We start from the raw sequence: 23,416 nt of genomic DNA on the forward strand, positions 1-23,416 counted from the left end.
TATCAGAATAATAAGAACAAACGTAAGTACTCCTACTGAAAAACTATTAAGTCGAGCCGTATCACATGGTTTCGTATAATCTGCATGATTTTCTCGATAGAAAAGATTAGGAGAAACATTTGAACTTAATGAGAAATTAACCATATAGATTTAGTTTCCATGAGATTAGAAGTCACTTCTCCTCACATCTCCCCAATCTCCTAGCTGCAAAATAGTTGAACCTCTTTACGCTCTATCGATCCCGGGCAGTATCAGGCCGAATGATCAACAGATACATATTGCATCGGCCCCTTCATGAGACGTGAGGTTATCTTCTTTACCTTTTGGAAATTTTGAATTGCTTTAAATTGGTTTCCCATCTACTATTCAAAAATATATAAGATCTAAAAGCAGGCCTAATTTGCCCCGATTCAACATGACTGATAGAGTCTGATCCTCTTAATCTTTTTATAAAACAAGCAACTGATATTTATATTGACAACTGTACTTTAGTGCCTATTGAAAGTATGAATCTTCACCTACCACACTTTTACTATTGAAATTTATGTGTATCTTTACCTATCACCTGATTGACACACGACAATGGCTCAAAATAAAAGTAAAGGTGGACTTCCATTTTGCAGCTAACAGATGCCAACCCAAAACAAGGAACAGAAATGGAAAGGACAGAGGAAAAGAAGAACAAAACAGAAAAAGGAAATTCTGCTAAAGTAAACGTAGCTTGCAAAGTTGTTGGAGCATGAAAATTGATGAGCTCAAACAGAGAACCTGTGTAAATTCTCTAATAGCTAAACAAGTATTTTTCATTTTTTTCTTTTCTTTATCTGTCATTATGTTTTTTTCTGTATGTGAATATTTCCTAAGCTCTGTGAATCTGGTTGAAGCCACTAAACCGATAAATGGTTTCTGGCTTCTAAGCAATAGCCATTGACGTCCCATTGTTTTTATGATGGAGGCATCGTCATCCACATTTAGCATTTCCAGATGTTGCATCTTATGAGTATCCATTTCATTAATTTCTTGTGTTTTTGCAGGTCATACATTTTATATTTGGTGCTAGGGTCTTGTGCAAAGAAGCATCAAACGTTTCTCCTGATCAAAGCACACAATTAGAAAGAAAACCAAGAACAATGCATTACTTATTTCATCATCTAATTGGAACAAGGATTTGTATTCTTATATGAGTGTAATGTAAACAAGCAGTTGAGGAAAGCATCCATTCATACCCCAATATATATGCCATAACTACAAGGCAATACAAGGGACAATCTATAATATTTTTTCCTCTTTTTTTTATTCTTTCTCTTTAAATCTTATGTCTAACATGCAGTAAGAAATGAGCTCCAACTGCTTAGTTCTTGACTGCCTGACGTCGATAACCTCCACTTCCATAACCTGACCCGTATCCCTCGCCGTACCCACTTCCACTGCCCTCACGACCGGAGCCCAAACCAGATCCATAACCTGAACCGCCACCTCCGCCGCCACCACCACCTTCGCCATATCTTCCTCCGCCACCTCCGCCGCCACCACCACCTTCGCCATATCTTCCTCCGCCACCATACCCTGAACCGTAGCCAGAGCCGGAGCCATATCCACTTCCGCTGTCCTCACTTCCGTCTCCGTCTCCACCTCCCGATCCATAACCAGAACCACCACCACCTCCTGATCCAAATCCACTCCCACTCCCATATCCAGATCCATAACCAGATCCGTAACCCGAGCCGCCCCCACCACCTCCTCCTCCACCTCCACCACCACCTCCTCCTCCGCCTCCTCTTCCTGAACCATACCCACCTCCACTACCATATCCATACCCATATCCTGAACCATAATCACTACCACCGCCTGACCCATAACCACCTCCTCCACCACCCCCGCCGCCACCGCCACCACCACCACCACCACTGCCACCATAACCATATCCTCCACCGCCACCTCTACCATAACCATATCCGCCACCTCTCCCTGCACCTCCTCCACCTCGACCACCATCACCTCCGCCGCCGCCGCCGCCGCCGCCGCCACCACCACCGCCACCACTGCCGTCACTACCACTACCATAACCATAGCCTCCTCCACCGCCCCATCCATAGCCCTCCCCACGGCCTACCCCTTCCCCACCCCCATAACCACCACCACCTCCCTCTCCACCACCCCGACCACCAACTGCATTTCTGCCACCATAACCTCTGCCGTCAGTATAGTATCTCCCCCTATCAACCTTACTTACATCTATTGCAGCACCACCAGCCAGCTCCCTTCTCTCTACTCCACTCTTGAACGCACCTTCCCTTGCTTGCACGCCCGCATGGTGGAAACTAGAGCACCAACAGAGAATCCCAACGAGAAAGGACACAACCAACAAGTAAGGTCTCTTACTGAGCAACCCCATGGCGCCTCACTCCAATGCACCATTCTCTTATAACTCCACGAACATATATTTATAGATGGTAGGCCATGGTGGCCGGAGATCTTGCAGAAGACTGGTTCGCTCAGTGGGTCCGCTTCCAAGTCGTCGTAAAAACCAGCCAGGCCACACGAACACTCTAAGAAATGAAGTCTATGAAAAGCAACATCAATTAGCCTTAGGCCCCATTGGAAATTTTGGTGGAAAGGTGCACGACTCCGTGATGCTTCCACGGTTCCACGTCCACCAAATCATTCTCCAATCTCTCGTCATCTGCACGTCAATATGGTCATGAATTACGACACAATTGCAGGCAAAAAGTGCTTGATCTTGTAGAGGGGCAGATCTAAGTAATCGATCAGACCGCATGTTTCTTTCATGAAAATGTTGTGAAGTTGGAGGGCTGTACAGTATTTGATGGAATTCTCTTGCACATTACTTTACTGTAAATGTAATTTGTTGACAGTACTCGGTCTCAGTGATCTAATGGCCGACTACTCCACTCATGAAATAACACTTGTAGCTAGGCTTGTCAATGTATCGTCCGATCACTCATCTGATGCGTGGTTGGGTAGTCTTGGTACGTTGTGTTCTGCATTCACCACATCATTCAAGAGGCAGCAAATGGATGGATATTATAAATTTTTGGAAGCTGCCTTCTTCATAGATGAACGGCGTACCTGGTAATTACAAAGTAATTAAATGGCATCGATGGCTTCGGAATCGAGTTCTTCCGTGGGTGAACTCTTAATCGGGGACAAAATTAAAGGAGGGACTAAGATTACGCTGCCCACATTCTCAAATTAAAGATTTAGCATGTGAAAAATCTTCAAAAGAATTGTTTATAGCTCTAAGGTCCTCAACTTTTTAACAAAAATTAAGTAACTGACTTGCTCCCCGCCTTAAAATTAAGGATTTTCTGGTATCACTTCCATCCTTGATTCCATCATCGATCGCGTCACCAGTTTTCAAGAACCGTCATCTGTTAAGGCGCTCGGAGATGATCTTTGCTCCAGGTCCATCTATGAACGATTTGTTTACATGTATAACATATATATAATATTAATAATTTTCTAAAACTCAGTCCTTAAATTGAATTGCCTGTTGAATCCAAAAAAAAATATTAAAAACTGAGTTTTGAAAAAATAAGTAAATAGTATAATTATACAAAAATATGGAGAAAACTTAAATTTTTTTTAAAAAATAGTTCAAGGCTAACAGATGGCACTCTTGAATCGAAGCTACCAACAAATGGAATCGGTCGTGTCTGCAAGCGTATGCAGACAATGAAGTGGAAAGCATAGTGAGGCCCACCCAAGTTTCCCTGGATCGTTCATTGTGTTCCTTTCTATTAAACAACCTCTAAGATCGAGTTGCCAAATGTGTTGCAACATCTTTCTTGATGTGCAAACATGACGGTGGATCCAGAAGCAAACGTGGATCCTGCGGTAATCGAATCATCTGTCTGTTTGACATACAGCATCTAGAAATATTCCATTACACTAATATTCTGTCTATCGATCTACGCTTTTATTTTTTCTTCAACGAACAGGAATTCTTTTCTAGAAGAGACGATCAAAGGGGTAGATTCATTGAAGCCAGTCGACAAACTGTCACTGATTCTACGAAATTCCACCAAAGAAACAAAAAGAAGTAGCGGAAATGTCGAAAAAAGATGACATACAGAGAGAATATTAAAGTTTCAAATGCATGTTTACAGCCAATTGTTAAAAATAAAAGTTAAAGGATTTAAAAGAATGCTTTCTATCAAAAAACTAACTCGATCGATTAATTAAAAATTTATACTGAAGATGGCAAATTTATTTGTAGAATAAGGATTTAATTACAAGAATGACAAGATAACGTACTACTGGGCCATCTGTAAAAGCAAAGAAGTGATATTGGGTGGTCACAGGTACACAGCAGATGTACTTGGAAGAAAGTGGCCGGGTCCACCTCCCATCCTAGTGCTTCGTCCTCCTTTGCTCATGCACAGTGAATGCAGGCAAGTTAGAGAAGACGCTTTTTCTTTTTGGGAATGCGAGAAAGACCAGGAAATTGAGCGGTGGTCCTCCATTAGTGGTGAGTGAAAGGGTTTACTGAAGAGTCTCTCATCGTCCACATTTCGATGATGATGGTGGTGGTGGTAGTTGCGTTTTCCATGGCGACAGATTTGACAGGCTGTAGGGCAACGAGGAATGAGAGAGATTTTGATGAAGGTGATAATTCATGGCGAGCGACCTGTCGGCCTGTGGAGGAAAGGAGTGTGATCGATCGGTAGACTTACTTAGCGAAGAAGGATGGAGCGTTCGTGCGTTTGGGACATGATTGCCAGACGAACCGCATCAAACGAGCAACCAGGTTAGGTGAGAACCACCAACAGCTAAAGAATAAAGGTATGATGAGAAGATGACTCTCTCTCTCTCTAGATATGTGGTGCCATACTTGATAGAAATTGTTTGGGCCATTGACTTTAACAACATCGTTCAGTGGAGATTAAGTTTGAACAAAATGAAAACGTAGTCGTATGTTCAAGATACTGAAATGGCCTTAAAATGAGACAAAATTTTTAAATTAAGGAAACTCATTTGGCTTCTCTATTAAGGGCATTTCAGCCTCTTAAGAATACAATTGGATTTCCATTTTTTCTACTTAATGTTTACTATTGAATTTCTTTAAAATCAACTGCTTAAACAATTTCCATCAAATATGGGAAGGTCTAGTAGCTACCTGGCTTATACATATAGGCTAGGGATTGAAATAAATATTATTACTTTTTTTATTGACATGAGTTGTCATGCCTTTTTTTGTTTTCACTGTCGAGTCAAAAAGCTGTCGCCCAAAAGTCTCCACAGCACCTTTCATCTCAAAATTTGGTGGAAGAGACCAAGAATTTGGCATCAATCACTCATTCGTTCTTCCATCACACACACTAGCTAGTTAATTATGATTAGTCCTTGAAAATTTATCATCAATCTTTGTCGGTGTTAAAAAATTATTTTGAGTAAAACCCACAATTTCTGGAGTCAAATTCCTGTCATGAACCTTCCATTTCCCTCGACTTCAGCTGAAATGATCTCACTAGCTCAGTGATTCGCATAATTCTCATCACTAACTCTTTGCACTAAGGTCTTCTCATTACCAAGAGTAGTTAATTTTCACTAAACACATCCTAATTTGAGCTCTAGAGAGTTGTAATACCAAAGACATCCTTTTTCTTTCATTTTGAGTGTCTTAGGCGAAATTCTCTCAATTGGGAACTAGTCAGCCTATGGTGAAGTAGCAACATGTTCTTCAGTGTCTAAACTGATTCGTTGACGTTTCATATCTGGATCTCAAATCTGATATCCAAAATAATTCTTCCCAATTCAAAACCAGGTCGAAACCTCTGATCTAATAAAAAATCCAAATTCACAGTTAGAATTCGGACCACAATCCTCATCAAGCATCAAATCGGATCAATTTTAGTCGTCCGTCTGCCCCAGGTTTTTCATATTTTTTAAAAGCAAGCCCTAGGAGTGCCGCCCCCACTCCTATTTTCTTGGAATTAATTAATTCAAAAAGTCAATCTCATCTATTAAAAAGTGTGCCTTTGATCAATTTTTCAGCCAAATCTGCACCGTAAATCTGTCTGACACATCGTTCAAAGGAAAATAAATTGGCTCAACTGACTAAAATCTGGCCAAAACTTCTCTTCCTCCCTTTTGTGTATGGTTCCAATGTTTTTCAAAGGTACTCCAAGAGGTCTGGACGTGGTCTAGCAAGAACAAATGAAGGAGGAGGTTTGGACCTGCTCTAGAAAGAATAAATGAAGGAAGAAGAAGACAAGAAAAGAAATAAAAAGGCACGTCACTTTTTCTCTCCTTCTTTGATTTTTTGGGCTCTTCTCTCTCTCTCTCTCATGGATATCATGTAAGTATCCTCCTATTCTTCGTCTTCTATTTGTCTCCATTAATTTTCAGCTTTTACAAAGATCACATGTGCGTAGTTCTTTGATTTAATGTGTAACATGTTGATTTTGTTTCGTTCTATGCATATATTTAATTATTATTTTAGCATTTTCTTTCTTTAGTTTTAAATTTTAGTATGATCAGTTGACTGATTCACATTATTAACGTGGTCAATCTAGTTTAAGAGATGTTAAAATTTAAGTTAAATGAAAATAGGACTTTTTGTCATAAGCCAGATTTTTCACCTAACTCCAAATGATTGTATCTATGAAACCAGAAATCTTTTTCATAATCTGCCTGAAAACATGGTTTTGTGTAGGTGTCTACCAATTTTTATCTATTTTTGTTGTGATTTGACCTCTTCTTTTTTAGGTTTTTGATAAAACTAAGTTCTAAAAGTTTTTTCTCACTCCATAGGTTCAAATTAAGTTTTGTAAAATCCAGAAGTTTGTTGTATATGTTAAGTTGCTTCACCTAAAATTTCATGCAATTTTATGCTTAATTGAGCCCTCTGTACAAAATAGAATTTCTGGTCGCCTTTACATGTGTATAATTTTATGTATAGCTACTGTTTTTGTGCGCTCTTAGTCCCTTAGTTTTGTTTCATATCGTGAGCTTACAATTAAATTTTCAACCAAAACCAAGTTTTCTAGCCCTTATAAATAGAATCATAAAATGGAGTTCTTGAACAATTTATTGTTGTAGATTTCTAATAACTTTGCCACTTTTTCATTTTAATGCCTAAAATTCTTTTTCAAATGTGTAAGTTTATGTAGATTCTTTGATATGTAGAGAAGCTATCCATCAAATTCCATATCAAGATGGGCTTTCTAACCCTACTTTACATCTCTTTGAACTTCACGTAGAAATTGTTATCATAACTTGGTCTTTTCTGTGAAATTTTTGTTTTTCAGGTTACTGTATCAACTTGATAGATGCACTGATTTATAGAGAGTCTACAATTAATTATGATGAGTTTGAGTTCTGTATGTATAGAAAGTCTACAAATAAAACTTCACATTCACCACCATGCAAATTTGACATGTTTTCCACATTGGTAAAGTTCATGATTTGAGTCATTCTTTGTTTTTCTGCTTCCAACTTTCCTACATAAAAATGTTTAATACTCTATTTTTTTATTTTATATCTTTTCCATCATGAGAGCATTTTCAAAAATTTCAAATGTGGTTGAAAGCTTGATATAGATAGAGTAAGTATGCTAAATTTTTTATCAATGAACATCGTTACATTAAGTTTTGCACTCCTGAAACATGAGTTTATTAGTTTGTCAACAAGTTGTTATTTATGTAGAAAATTTGCAGATCATAACTTTTTCATCACTTATTGTTTTCTGAATCTGTAAAGTTAAACTGCTTTCCTGTTATATAATGAATCTATAATCCAAATTTCCCATCAATACAAGTCGTTTTAATATGTTCTGAGTCGTGCGAAATTCATAGCAGTAGAACTGTTTTTATGCATTGTTTCAATAGCAAATCTGTTTTCTGCACCCATTTCATTGTTTAATATCTTCTTACAGAAGATATATTTTTTAGATTTATCACTTGAAACTAATTATTTTTAATGAGGATAATCTTTATCCAAAATTTCGTGAAAATTGGATGTCATGTGCTTATCATTTAGGACCAATCAAATCAGTAGCAAAAAATAAGTTGTCATTTTTTTAAGACTTGGCCATATTTCTGTTTCCACCTAGTTAAGGATTTTCCACTCGATTTTTTATTTTCAACTTAAAAATTTATATATTTTTCATGGTAAAATGTCTAATTGATATAGTTAATCATGTGAATCATCATTTAGGGTTTTCGAATATATTGATTTGGTTAATGTTATTCATGCATTATTAAGTGTGCATCATTTCAAAATACTGCATTTTGACTTTAGTATAGAAATTTAGGGTTTTGAATGACCTTGTGGCAATAGACTCTTGTCATTAAATTTGATTTATCAAGTGAAAGCCCTAATTTCAATCTGAATAGTATATAATTTTGAAATATCATACCATTCATGCATATATATATATGTTTTTATTTTTTTTTGTTAATTTGTTTAGTTGTGTGCATTTATGTAGTTTGCTCTTGTAATGCATTCATTCACTTCAAAATGCACATATGTCTAAGTTTCATATTAATCATGTTAAGATCCAGCTATGTATATCTCATTCATATGCTTGACTTCAATTGATTATATGAAAATTCACTTTTCAGAATCTTTTCAAATTGGCCTCTTTCAAACTTAGTTTTCTAAAACCCTAGATTAACTCACGATTGAGTTCTAATTATTGGCATTAAACCTACCTAAATCATAGCCTTCTCTCAATATCTTAACCAAGACTTGATATTTGAAATTATGTACCTACGTTTGAAACCTCATCAGGTTAGAACTGTATCATAGTCAGGTTAAAGGTAAACCTTAGCCAAGTTAAGCTCAAACCCTAATTAGAATCAGCCTAAAACCTTGCAAGTTTAACCCAGATCTCAATAAGGTTGAACATGTGGATCTTAAGGGAATTGAATCCAGATCTCAATGAATTGGATTTAAATATCAAATTTAAGATTAAATACATGATTGGATTTGGATTTGACAAATTTGAATATTATTTGGATCGAAAGAATTGGATTATTGAACTTAGACCTAATGAAGACTTGATCCTAGAATTGGATTTCATATCAACACTTTTGGATTTGGATTTCATGTGACTCAGATCGAGATTTCAGACCTTTATCCAAAACCCTAAATCCCTGAACATTGACATTGGATCATTAAATTTCATTTAGGATTTGGATCATGGACTTTGAATCAAGAATCATTATGAATTGAATCAACTCTCAGTTAGAATTCAGTTAGGTTTTCTAATTCTCAGCCCCAAATTACTAGCCTCTATTTGCTTTGTGCATTTCTGCTTTTGCTTTATTTGTTAGTTTTTTTTTTTTTTCTGGTTATGTATTGATATTTTTCCAATTATATTTATTTTTAAATATAAAATATATTTTAATCAATATGATTCTCGATTTGATTCACCTAAATCATTTGGCTTTTCAAATCGATTGAAAAACCCTTCTTGGTAACAGTGCTTGGCCGGCGTTATCAAATTTCACAGTAAACTGCGGATCGAGACATAAATAACCAAATCCGTTGTTCCATTTGGTCCCTACCTTACCAAAATGGCCTCACTTTCCCAAAAAATTCTTCTTTCTCCATGGGCGTAAAAGTAAAACTGTCATCCATTCATCCCATCTACGTTTCTAACAGCAGAAACAAGCATCAAATTTCATGAAAATTAGAGGCAGTTTGGCACGAGTGGCAAATTGATACCATCAAATAAATCTGCCTTGAACATTGGGGAGGGTAGATTCATGTGCAAACGGCCACTAATATCTATATTTATTTATTTAAACTACAGTATGCATCCAGTCTTACATTTTATTCCAAGTAGACGAGCTGAGCTGCTGCTCTGATTATTACAACGCAAAGTAAACTCAGGGCCAAGCCAAATGTTAACTTGGCACACACTATATATCTAGTAAGGACGCTGGCCTTGAACGTTACCAGGAGGATAGTAGTTGCAGGTAATGAAGGTGCCACCATTGTCACACTCGACCCTGGCGCAGCCCAGCCGCACCGACTTGCGCCACACCATCTGAGTGTAGTGCCCGCACATCTGCTCACTAGCACATGTGTTGGTGTCGTAGTCGTAGTTGGTCTTTTCATTCACCCAATCGCTCACGGCATCTGCGGCGGTCCACCCAGAACCGCTGCCCTGGAAGATGTTCTCCCCATACCGGCCACCTGAGTGCTCCAGGTTGCAGTCACCAACCCTCTGGTTCGCATAGCCCTCGGCGTAGGCTGCGACCTCGTCGTCCCAAGACATTGGGCCGACGCCAACTTCAGCACGAGCTGCGTTGTGAGGAGCAAGGAAGTCTTGGGGAGAGTTTTGGGCGTGGGTGCCATGGATGAGCATTCCAAGGCCCAGCACTAGGCAGACCCAAACAAGGGCACCAGTGGAGCGCTTCATTTGGCTAATCACAGGAAGCAAAGCAAAGAAACAGAGAGAAGCCGTATTCCTTAAAGTGGAGCTAACTCTTGGCCCTTCTGATAGAAATACGGGGAGAGGTTGGCCAATTTATGGAGCACCTTGCACAGCTCGACTTGCCTTCCAAAGTAGGAAGTCTTCGTCAAGCTTCACTTGCAAATCCTAGCTAGCTGGTGACATGGCCCACCTTTTAATATAAGGAAAAGGAAACTCCGCAAGAAAATTAATAATGGTGATTGTATTCCACTGTGATTTCCTCATCTTAGTTAGGTTACGGAATTTATTTTTCTCATGTACTTTTCTGTTCATAATTAAATGCCTGTTTCCAAGGGCAGCAAAAAGGTCCTCTTGACAAGGAACACAATGATTCTTATGAAACATACGTGTATTCAACGACGTAATGAGTACGTTTAAGAAATTAAGTGCAACGAAAATGAAAGGAAAAAAAAAACTACGACCAGGTTCCGGCGACAATCGCGTTGAGAACAAGTAAAATATAGGACGAGGAAGTAAATGAGAGAATTGTATGTAAAGCCAAAAAACTATCTGAAGAGTGAATTTCCCATTTTAAAGGAACGGAAACTTTTGCAAGTGAGAAATGAAGTGAGTTTCTCCAAGTTAATTTCTGCTTCTTTTAGGAAGGGTAGAACTTTTAGCATTGAAAACCTTTCAAATGAAGTAGAAGTCTTTGGTATATGTGGTACCACTCCTCCCTATGAAAGTAATCCAACTGATGATGACAGCATTGGAATAGTTTCTGCTCTCCATTAATATATTTCCAAGAGCAAGACAGGGCAGAGCCAGTAACTTTTTTTTTTTTCTATGAAGCAACAAATATATAGTTAAGAAAAATTTTTCAGTTAACCTTGAGGAATTATCTTGATCTCATGAGAACATTCTATGTGAGGCTGTCTTTGAAGCGAGATTATGAGTCTGACAACCTCTCAAACAATTGGCGTTCCATTGCCGTGTTCAAAGTGCTATTAAACAAGCTGCTTTCCACGAAAACAAACAAACAGAAGAAGAAAGGAAAATAAGGCGTGTTTGATTTGTTCCCACAACTGCTTGACCAAACTTGTTCAGTTGGTGTCCACGAAGAAATTAAACAAAAGACCTCACCTGGTCCATCGACTGTAGCACGTCCAGTTGCTACAGTTCTGATGTTTCTTGGGCCGAAATCAGCGCCTTGAACAAGTTGAAACCTGCATGAAAAAAAGCTATGGCTCCTTTCACTTATCAGCCGATAAAATATGCGAACCAAATAAACGTTGCAGCATACGCCCATGTTGGCCATTGCAGTACTCTCTTACGATTTCTTTTTTTATTTAAACAAAAAGTTAAAATATAAATAAGAAAAAATGGCCGACACTGCGCAATATCGGTCCTGATATTTAGAGACATGCATCAAAGACCAGAGTGGTGGGAACACGTCGACTGGTAGAGACATGCATGTGATACGTCCAGTGAGCCTCTGGGACTGGACCCATATTACGTTGTAGGATTTAAAAGTTTTCATTATCATAGCGAATTCGTAAATACATAATGATAATGACTTGACATATATATTATATATAATAATAATAGAAATGAGTACAACCAGTTTCATACTAAGAATGTCCTTTTCAGGTTTCCATCAGTATCTAGATGCTTGTAAAAACAAAAAAAACAAAAACAAAGAGAGCGAATTAAGTAAATATGTGAGTAAAAGAGCACACGGAGAGGAGAAAGAAATCGTTTCATTTTAGAATTGACTCAAAAAGTGAAAGTGAAGTAGGGACTTATGTCGTAGACCTGTCGTTTCAAATAATTAAGTTTGTCAAGATGCAGAATTTGAGCAACAGATCTCTGGTTTTCATAACAAGTATCCTAATCGGACTTGACGAAGCACAGGTCCATTCCCAATTCAACTCGAATCACATCATTGCTAAAGAAAAACAATGCCGGTCTGCGACGACCCCTGCGTCCGGAAAGGGTCATGAACTCCCATTTCTTCCATCATATATGCGGATGATTTACTCCACTTTTAATGGCCGACTGTTCCGGTGGATCAAGTATGCATAATCTCAATAATTGTGTTCGATTGAACATGTCAAGCCTTTCACTATTGAAATCAGACATTAATATGACATTTTATATACATCTCAAACACTAATGGTCTTACATTTCTCAACTCATGAAATTTAATTCAGACATTACATTTGATGATATCCGGATTTCACATTTATCTAGAAAAACATAACGGGAAAGCAGAACCACTAGGACTAATCAAAAGGCAAAGAGTGCTAACCAGGTAGCGAAAGAAGACATGAATGGAAGTATCCATACGTCAGTGCTATTAATAATAGTAGGGCGACAGCCATTAAGGACGCAGGAGTCACAGCCGACCCACATTGTTTTTCTTAAGTTCGATATTCATTGGACGTCTGCTATTCCAAGTTCGCTGAGTCACACATTTCTTAATTGCGTTCAGTTCAAATCCAGAGTCGGTCAGAAATACTTTTCATAAACTTAACCCTTCCCGCTATGCTGAAATCCACATTTTCCAATTTAAATAATGGAATTAACGGAGGAGAACAAATGAATATTTCCATGCATGGAAGCCATGCAAGTGCAGGGGCTACTCTGGCAAGCCTCTTCTTTTGTTTTTTCATATTTATTTTCTCTGTCTACAATATTCATCATCTATTATCTTCTCTCTCTCTCTCTCTGTTGTTTTTCTTGCAAATCTATTTCATTTGATGCAATTTAATTGTTTGAGCCTAAATGTAGATCCTTTATCTGATTTTTGAGTTGCTTTCTTTGTTTCTCTTGCAGATGTGTCTGCTCAAAGTTAACATTCATTGTCATGGATATCAGCAGAAGGTCAAGAAGCTGCTGCAAGAAATAGATGGTGGGTATTATTCTTCAAATTCATAAAGTTCTGTTTTCTATTCATAACTTTTGTTTTTCCTTAGATGTGTCTGTACATCCGACTGTTTCCCCTTTTATTTTCCTATTACGTACACTCTTAAAACATTTGCTTTATGTTGATACTCATGTTTTCTCGTCTTGTTATGTGGTTCATTTGTCATGGCTATTGACGACCACCAATGATGCAGAACAGGGCAAGATGCACAACATGGGAATGGCTAGATATTGATCCTGCTGTATCAGTTGCTGTACTATTAGCTGTTGTTGGGGCTGGCCTTTCTAATCTTCATCTTTTTGGCTCTTACTATTGTATTAATTTCTCTGCTCGCCTGAGACCTTCACCTTCTTTTGTTATTCATCTTGCCCTGTTCCGCATTAATGGTGGTCGTCCAACCCATTATGACAAATGAACCAGATAACAAGATAAGGAAACATGATGAGTACCATTAGAGAGAAAAAAGGTTTGAAGAGTGTACATAGATGGAAGATAAAACTGGAAAACTCTTGGATGTACAAAAATATTCATGGAAAAACAAAAAGTTAGGGATAGAAGAACGAAGCTTGAAGAATTTGAAGAACAACGTCCAACATTTATTTCCTGCAGCAGCTTCTTTACCTTCTGCTTACATCCATCCAATGAATGTTAACATTGAACAGACACGTCTGCAATAGCAACAAAAAACAAAGCAACTAAGGCAACAGACAAAGGAGCTAGATTTGGTCTCAGAACAATTGAATTGCTTCAAATGAAATAGATTTTCAAGAAAAGCAGCCGAGAGAGACAGGAGAATAGAAAACGAGTGTTGCAGAAAGGAAAAAAAAATTGGGAGACTTCTGTAAGCGGAGTCCCTCCACCACCAATGGAGAGAGATAGTGGGCCTCAAGGCTTGAGTGCATGCGCACCTAAAAATTTTCTAAAATATTATCTAGTAGCCGCAGGAGATGAAATTCTAGCTCTGCCCCTACTAAGAGAAACCAAATTCAAAACTATCGGTACCATTTATAAATGTCCTCTAAGCTAAGTGGTTAAAGATTCTACTGTGGCTTGGAAATTTAATTATTTTGATCCTCCTGTCCTGTGGCTTCCATTAAAAGCAAACAACCACGTGAAGCAGGAAAAAGCATGAAATGCCCAAATGCTGGTCGATAATATATAACGGATGACTAAAACAATTGCCAAAAGCACCATCCGACAACAGAAAGGTCGTTTTTCAAATTTGGGTGTGCATGACCGATAATCCAGAAGGTGCAGTCATACAGATCACGATGACAGGTTTCTTGTTGATGACAACGACGACGAAGGCTAGGATGAAGATTGTGATGGCAAAAGCGGTGAGTTATGAGCTCACAGGTTGACAAGAAGAAGAAGGCTATAAGGACCAATAGAAACGTATACATATGGGAATTCAGGGCCTCTTTGGCTGATGAAGGTTCCCTCTACTTGGACTTTTCGATGAGAAAGGCCTGCTGAATGAAGATGATTTTATAGAGAGAGAGAGAGAGAGAGAGAGACATAGCCATAAATGGTAATCTTGCATTGATGAGTGAGTAAATCATTGAAATCTAGGATATACACATATAGACAGATTCCCACAGAGTGTCACAGCAAAGAACTTACTTATTTTGTGTTTGCTTTTTTGGGATAATTGTGAAGTCATTAGAACTTCATGTTTCTTTTTGAAAGAGTCGTCTATTAGAACCGGCTACCAGATGCTGTGAAGGAAATTTCACCAGCATTCTTAGAATGATCCGACTTTGTATAACTGGATTCTAATGAAGTTGGCTTCTTATCTTTGTTTTATAATTCCTAGAGTAGGCAGAATAACATTCCATAAATCTGAGTTGTTCAAATCTTTTATTACCATTGATTTCTTCTTTCAATGAAAACATTTCCAAATTTGAACTTTTTTTTTTCAGATTTTAATTTAAAAGTAACAATTAAAAAAAGGAAATAAAATCGGAATAAAATCTAAAAATATATAGCTGGATTAGAAGCGTATGTGCGGTGTAATCCGTCTGAATTAGTATATTTGGTTTGGGTTCCAAGCTTCATTGCACCAAAAATCGCCCTATTTTCTTGGGAATCGGTCAAATCCGGAAAGAATCTTGCGACTCAATGGCCTGATTTTGTCCTCCCATAAAAAAAATTGCAATGCTTGTTTGGGACTTTCTTCCTTCTTTTTCCCTTCTTATTGTGAAACTTAAAACTTTCATCTACCAAATGATGCATAAATCCGTCGACCTGAAAATGGTGGATGGTGCAACTCATGGCTGGATGGTGTGTGTACCCACGTCCTCTGTCTTGATTTTTGGAGAGTGTTAATCTGATGATGCGAGAGAAGCAAATTCAAACGCCCAAGCATGGCCCAAGGCAGGGAGTTCCTTCGCTCCGGCCGACGAACATAGAATGAGACATCACTTACTCTAGCGCCGAGCCTTTCTTCCCCACTGGGGACAAGTTGCAGGGAGGGTGGAGGCTCTCCAAGGTAGACGGACCGTATCAGCTTTGTTCTGTTCGTCCCGTTAAGATGGGCGAAACGTTTTTCATTTGTAGCAACTTGAACAGCTCCTACTAAAGTATTGTGTTGTATTGCTTCTTTTCTTGCAATATTCTATGACCACAACCATTCTTCTAAGTTAAGCATACATACATATCTTCAACAACGTACCGCCAAGTTTAGAAAATTAGGAGTGACTCAATGAAGGAAAAGAAAACCAGGTCTCAAGTCAACTAGTTACATTAATTCAATACAAATCAATTGACTCTTTAACCAACTTATATATTTTGACGCAGTCAGTCTCTAAGCACGGAAGGTAAGGCAAAAGTGGACGTCGTGGTTGACTGTTTCTCTCTCTCTCTCTCTCTCTATATATATATATATATATATATATATATATATATATATATATAGCATGGATGACTATTCTCACCTTCGACAGTAACGTGAAGATTAGATTTCAATGAAATAGCATGAGGAGTACTCTTTGTTCTCCAATCTAACTCACGACATGATGTAGTTGGTTAATGAATATTCGATACCAACCATTGTATGTACCAATGGCAGCCTGTGATATCTTTCTTTTTACCCTCTTGCATGTAGCCAGGCAGCCACTTGCAGAAACGCTCGATAACATGTCGCAGACAAGGACGAAATTTAAGACCCTTTTACGAACGAGTATGAACTGCCATTCATAAAATCGGAAACATAAATTATTGCGGCATTTTCTAGAAGTGTTTCTCTGTGCGCGTCGTTAAGTGCGTCCACGGTTTAGAGTGTTGAAGTAGAAAAGTAAGGCTTTTTAATTAAAAGAACTGCAAGGTTGAGGTTTAGGAAGAAAACTAAAGTAAGGAATGGTGAACATCCATCTTCCTGCTGACAGGTTCAAGAAATCAAAGGGCATAGCCATTTGAAAAAGGGAAGTTGAAAGAAATAAAAATCATCTGGTTCACAGTCCTCTAGTCAACATTTTCTTTCAACAACTTTTTCAGCAGGGATTCGATTGATGCAATCTAATATCCCACAATTTCTGTGCAACTGCGTTTCAGATTGTCTTCTCAATTCTGTTTCCAAATTGTAATAAGCTTGCAGATGTATTAAGTTTTAACAATTTAATCATTTACACTTGCATCCTTCTTTATGTAACTTGCATATACAATGACAGCCATTAGATGTCAAATTTGAATAAACATTATGAATGATCTTTTTCTGCAAAGAAATCCTATTCAGACATCAAAACAAAATCGTCTGCAAGAATCCACTTCACTTTTGAGCCATAGATGGATCATGTGTACGAAATTAGCAGGTAAGCTCGCATATTAAGAAGCGATATAGTGGTCTATTGAGATGAAAACAGGCTTTCGGTATTCGAGGTAATTGCCGATAAATATGCACCTTTGAGGATGATAATAGTTGAATATTTTTTGAGTCAGCATTAGAGCTTCCTCTTCCTTCTTTGAGTTTCACATTCCAATTAGAAAAGAAGAGTAAAATAAAAGAAAAGTATCTCGAATATGATCGCGGCGTTTTCCGGTGCATGCAGTTTCATTACACCGAAGCAAGACACGAAAGCTGGGGTCCGAATGAATGGCAGGCTTAGAGAAGCATGCAGTTTCTGCAATTACACTGTACGTACGCTTCTAATCCAGATATGATTAACATCCCGGAATTTAAAAAAAAAAAACTCTATCATTTTGAATTTTTGCTGGGTTATTGCAGTTTCCTTTTCCTTTTCTTCAACTGCAATTCGATTCTGCTGTCCTAGAAAGCCTGTTATCGTATTATGCTGTCTGTCTAATCCACCAATATATATATATATATGATCTCTTAATATATATAAATATGATTTGTGGATTTTTATATTGGAGTTTGGACAGAGAAATCGTCCACAATAAACTGTAGGACTCATTGCATTGGCAGTGTATCCAATCACAAGATTGAATAGGATCGTACGTTGTACAGACTTCCTAATAAATATTGTATGCCTTTCTTTCGCGGGTTACAAGAGGGAGTCTGATTTGGGTCGTCTATGCACACTGAATGAATGAATTAGATCCGCTCAAATCTCATTTAGACCTCATCTTTCCATCATAATTAAATAATCACAAATGATTGATCTACATGCTATAATTATATTCGTGCAGGTATCATGCCCATTTAAAGAAAAATTTGCTCCAATGGAAGCAATTCGTTTTTCTGTAAACAAAGACCACCATTTTTCACCTTATAATAAGTATTAGGGACAATAATGTATAAGAAAATGAGGATGAAAGTTTACACTTTACAAACATCGCGCCGGGGCCCCTGTTTGGTAGTTGTTACCAAAAGTGATAGCTCAAATCGGGCACTTTTCTTATGGGAACCTTGCTTATAAAAACATACAAACAAATATTACCAAAATCATGGTAAAATATTACATATCAAATAACGAAAATTTTCCTAACAAAAATAGCAAAGGCTAGCCTAGCCCCGGAAGTTCTTTCTCCACGATAAATCGCTGGGAGATATCAAATTAATTTGTAACGTTAGATGAAATGGTTATACTAGGAAATCCTATGGAGGCATCAAAACAAAATCGTCCCAAAGAATCTGTTTTACTGTCTTGAACCATGTGGATGGGAAAATATAAAAGGTTGTGGAGTTTCATCGCCTGGTCGTTTCGCTTCTGGATTAATTTCTTGTAATTTTTTGTCTTTTCTCTGTTAAAATGAGGGCCATGCATGTCATTGCGCGCAGTGGATACCGAAGGTTGACGAGAACTTTTTATTTCTGTATTCTACAACAATTTAAGGCAAAAAATACGAAAAGGTTTTGCGTTCTAGAAACATGTTACTTTAAGTTTGTTCGAAAGAATACCAAATTTGATCAAGATTGCACCGCACTTGTTTACATAATATTTTATGGACAACGATAAGTCTTTTCCTATTTTTCCTGATGGCTTTATATATGCTGACTTAGAATTTGTTTGGAGATATTTTAGCCGCACTTTCTTATCATTTCACATTTTTGTAATGCTTATATGAGGACCAATTTTATGTTCAAACTTTAGGTTCTTTCCTCCCATTAGCTAGATAAAATTTTTTAGTAACCATCGCATATCTGCTTTCTAGCTACGAATGCCATGAAAAGGGTTCTGCTGCATTTGGATGTAGCAATTGATCAGTAGTTTCTGCTCTCCGCTTACATAGTTGTAAAAGCTGATCAGACCAAATATTTCCACACAAAAATGGCTCCCCATTAGTTGGTCGCGGTTCTTCTTATTTGATGCCTTTGTGGAGTGTGATATTGTACTTGATTCTCAAGTATCAGAGCCTCCTGTTGCTTCTCTGAGTTGATGTCACCCAACCATTTTGATTAGGAAAATATTGACGGTGATTTTTAGCATGTGGAGCTCCTTTGCTTCTGGTCCTTTCGCATGGGCATTAATTAATTTCTTGTGAAACTTCACGATAACTTTCAATATTGGATGGCCTACTTTTCAAAGATGACCACCAAGCTAACCAGCGAGCCCGTTCAAATGCCATACTTTTCAAAGATGACGATGAAGGTAACCAGCAAGCCCTTACGTTCATGGTGCTCTATAAATTCGACGACCTCTCCCCGTTAGTGTACCACAAGCCCAAGAGCCAGCTCCACTCAAGGAATAACCTGCTTCCTAGACCTGTTCTTTTCAGACATCTACATCACTTTCCTTCCTTTTTTGTGATCATCCCGATGGAGTGTTCCCCTCATGCCCGTGTTTGGGTCTCCCTACTGCTAGGCCTTGCCATGCTCATCCATGGCACTCAGGCTCAAAACTCACCCCAAGACTACGTTGCTGCTCACAACGCTGCTCGTGCCCAAGTTGGCGTCGGTCCAATCTCTTGGGACGATACCGTTGCAGCTTATGCCGAGAACTATGCGAACCAGAGGATCGGTGACTGCAGCATGATCCACTCTGGTGGTAATGGTGGCCAGTATGGGGAGAACATCTTCGGAGGCGGTGGTTCTGGGTGGACTGCCGTAGATGCCGTGAACTCGTGGGTGGATGAGAAGAGCAACTACGACTACAACACCAACACCTGTGCTAGTGAACAGATGTGCGGGCACTACACTCAGGTGGTGTGGCAAAACTCGGTGCGGCTGGGCTGCGCCAGGGTCGAATGCAACAACGGTGGCACCTTCATTACCTGCAACTACGACCCAGCTGGTAACGTTGATGGGGAGCGTCCCTATTAGATATGCAGGACATGCCCTGCGTTTGGCTTGTCCTTTTTGGGTATGTAATAAACAGAGCGTAGGCTCTCTCCTCTATATAAAATAAATTGTAAGGGTGGACGTATGCAACGCCACCCACCGGCCTCCGTTGCTTGATTTATCCTGTTAAAAGTATCTATACATACTTTGCAGTAAAAATTGTTTGATTTTCTTTCCCTGTTTAAGATATGTGTGTGTGTGTGAAAGAGAGAGAGAGAGTGTGTCTGATCATGATTTGGGTAGTCCAGACATACTGAATGAATGAGCTTGATCTCCATCAAATTCCATTTATGCCGTGGAATCTCAGAATGCTTCTATGGGTCCTCCAAGGGACTGCACTTAAACGTGTATAAATTTTCAAACCAAGGCCTAAAAACGCCATTGCCGCCATTTAAACTAAAATTGCTCCGACGAAGCAGCTTGATCCACTTCAACTAATAAATTTTGATGGAATATTAGACAGCATATAACGTCAATTTCCTCGTAACAAGAATAACAGAGCCTAGTCGCCGAAGGAGGAGCTCATTGGGTCAGCTGTTCATGGCCGCTAGGTTGTGCATCCGTGTTTCTGGTGCAGTCGATACAGCCAGCTTTTCCACACTGATGTGATCACAAAAGCCCATACCAAAATTTAAGGTCTATCAAACTTCAATCCCAATCTTGTTCATGTGTCCACTTTTGATCTTATCCCTAAGGATCTTAAATTTGAAGAATTACAAATTATATGAAATCATGATGTTATCGGAGACTGGCATCATGGAAGAAGGGAAAGGAAAAAAGGGCCCTTTCTGGCGTCCCCGTGATCTTGATATAGCATCCATTATAAGCTACCGACATCTGCAGTTCGAATACATCGACCAATTTGCATGTAAGTATAGCAAAGAGGACAATTTCAGTATGCAAAAATACGGTAATTAGGATCTGTATTCCAGAATAGTATGACATTTTAAGTTTGTTCTTAAGAATACCAAATTTGACAAAGATGGTGACAGCTTAAGTGAAGCAAGGATTACCCAGATCCAACCACTGGTAAGAAGGTCTCCTCCCTTGAAGGCCAACCAGCCATCGTTTTATTTAGATGGAGGACGCCAATTAGTTCCCTTGTCTCGATCAAACGCGGCGCCGTGTCCCCGTCAACGTTCAAGGTCGTCGATGCGTTCGGTAACAGACGGCCGTGACTGAAATCGTCGATGACGTTATTTTGTTCGTCGGCACCAAGCGACCCGGTCGGGACAATGCACACTCGTTACCTTCACGTCCACTTTTTTATTCTGATGAGTCGGTTTTCATTAGTCAGTCAGGCTGAGGTAAACAGAACAATCCATGTGTAGCAAACAGCATTCTGAAAATCATTTTCGGACCAAAATCATAGCGGGTGTCTGGACAACAACTTTATTTGATGATTTTTAATGAATTTTGAAAACTTGGTTTATTTGTGCGTTGGGTCATACACCCAAAACTTGGGCTTTTATAAATAGCCTGAGGAGAACTAGTTTTTTCACTCTTATTTACAAAATCCGGTTCTATCAAAACTTAAAATATGTTTTCGATGGTATCAAAACACTCAAGCAGCTTGGTTTAGAATTTATATCGTTAGTTTAAGGGAAAACTAAAAAAAAAAAAAAGCTGAGAAATAAGAACTACAGAAGTGAAAAGAATATATTCAAAATAAATAAAATTTAACGTATGCCCACGTAGTCACGGAAAGACTACAAGAAGATGAAGATACCATAAGTTCAATATCGGAGGGCCGGCTATGAATTTCTCGAGTCTGCCGATTCTTCCTAACAATTACCCGAGCGAGGGTTTTCTTCGTTCATTTTCTCCATAGTCAAGGCCATGTCTTGTAGCATTAGTCGCGTCTTATCAATGGCAAGGCTCATGTCATGCCTTCTATCTTTCTCTTGCAATATTCGACTCTTCTAAAACATACATATCTTCAAAAACGTGCTGCCTAAGTTTAGAAAAAAAGTATTATGAGTGACGCAAAGAAGGAAGAAAACCACAAGGCACAAGCTGCCAAATTAATCACTTTATTGGAGCGTAAAGTCTTGCAAAACAACGCACTTGACGGAGCAATGATCGATAATCTTCGTTTCAAACAGAAATCTACGGCTGGGCCTAAGGCTTAATTAGGGTTCAATATTATATGACATGTCATTTCAAAATTTATTATATAAATGAGAACAATATGTTAATATATATGTAGCGCATCCTAGATGAGAAAATTTGAAAAAACCAGTTCTAAAATGTGACAGTTTTGCTTAATTATGTCTAATTATTATATACGTTTTTTGGGCTCTGCACATTGTTAATGTTAGTTTATTATCGTTTATATCGTGTAGACATGGCAAATTTCAAAAGTCTGTTAATATGTGGCAAATTAGATCCCCTGCATTCATGATATTAATATTTACTATAACATAATTAGATTTGAGAACATAGAACATGCATTGGGCTGTCCAAATTGCCTTTCATCTCCAGCGCATACATTCTTTACCGTTTCACATTTTTTCTCATTTATAAAGTAACTTTTGAAAGGGTTTAATTTTTTAGGCATCATTTAAGTAAGAAACATTTGATCGCACTTTAGTTTCCTACTCCTTGCAACCTTTTTGGAGAGGGTGTGACTGACTTGAAGCCCGTCGTGCCGGCCAAACTGGACAGTCATCGTTCCGTTCGCGCAGACCAAGAGCTACAGTTAATCGCTGTTTGCAGGAATCTTTAGGATGGACGGGAACAGTCCCGGACAGTGACCGGAGACTTTGGCACCGAATAGTCGGCGGTTTCTTCCTGGCAAAGTGGTGGCAACGTTGGAAACAAATTACGCGAATGAAATATGATAGAACCAAAACATCATTTTTTTGTGCTGGTTTCAGAATCGACCCATTCGATAGGCAATTCTCAAGGGTGCTGGATTCCAGCTTTCTTAAACTGTTTTTAATATAAACGATTTTGTATTTTTAATTGTTTTTATTTATTTTCTTATATTAATTGTTTCAAATTTTTTTGTTGATTGACAACCAGAAAATCGACTGTGTACCAAATCCCAAACGCTGTTTTATTTTTTAGGTGAGCGAGAGGCTAATCTCACCATCGAAGGCCAAAACCTCCCTCCTTTTCCTTCATTCTCCTAAGGGTTCAGAACTGCTTGATAGTGCAATATTAACGTATTAATGTCTCCTATTTTGAAGCTGATGCAATATATATATATATATTGCCCGGATTTACACATTAATAGGGACAAACTGATTGGAAAGCGGCCGTTCACAAACTACAAATTCATATTGCCCGGAATGATACATTTGAAGAAACTTTTTAATCTCTCAATATTAATAGGTTGATTGTTTTGCTCATG

The 23,416-nt window shown here is 38.4% G+C and overlaps 3 protein-coding genes across 3 annotated transcripts; 1 reads left to right on the forward strand and 2 right to left on the reverse strand.

The window, feature by feature from the left end:
• Positions 1 to 1,109: 1,109 nt before the first annotated feature.
• LOC116250433 (glycine-rich cell wall structural protein 2-like) lies at positions 1,110 to 2,395 on the reverse strand. Its single transcript, XM_031624054.2, has 2 exons — positions 1,888 to 2,395; positions 1,110 to 1,749 (listed from the first exon to the last, which is right to left on the reverse strand). The coding sequence occupies exons 1-2, from the start codon at positions 2,393 to 2,395 to the stop codon at positions 1,352 to 1,354; spliced, it is 906 nt and encodes a 301-aa protein (XP_031479914.1). The 3' UTR covers positions 1,110 to 1,351.
• Positions 2,396 to 9,705: 7,310 nt separating this feature from the next.
• LOC116251575 (pathogenesis-related protein PRB1-3-like) lies at positions 9,706 to 10,463 on the reverse strand. Its single transcript, XM_031625924.2, has one exon. It carries the CDS (start codon positions 10,394 to 10,396, stop codon positions 9,902 to 9,904), a length of 495 nt encoding a protein of 164 aa, XP_031481784.1. The 5' UTR covers positions 10,397 to 10,463; the 3' UTR covers positions 9,706 to 9,901.
• Positions 10,464 to 19,438: 8,975 nt separating this feature from the next.
• Positions 19,439 to 20,256, forward strand: LOC116251574 (pathogenesis-related protein PRB1-3-like). The gene has a single exon (XM_031625923.1). It carries the CDS (start codon positions 19,537 to 19,539, stop codon positions 20,038 to 20,040), a length of 504 nt encoding a protein of 167 aa, XP_031481783.1. The 5' UTR covers positions 19,439 to 19,536; the 3' UTR covers positions 20,041 to 20,256.
• Positions 20,257 to 23,416: the final 3,160 nt, after the last annotated feature.

The sequence above is a fragment of the Nymphaea colorata genome, chromosome 3 (assembly GCF_008831285.2).
Source record: "Nymphaea colorata isolate Beijing-Zhang1983 chromosome 3, ASM883128v2, whole genome shotgun sequence".
NCBI lineage: Eukaryota > Viridiplantae > Streptophyta > Magnoliopsida > Nymphaeales > Nymphaeaceae > Nymphaea > Nymphaea colorata.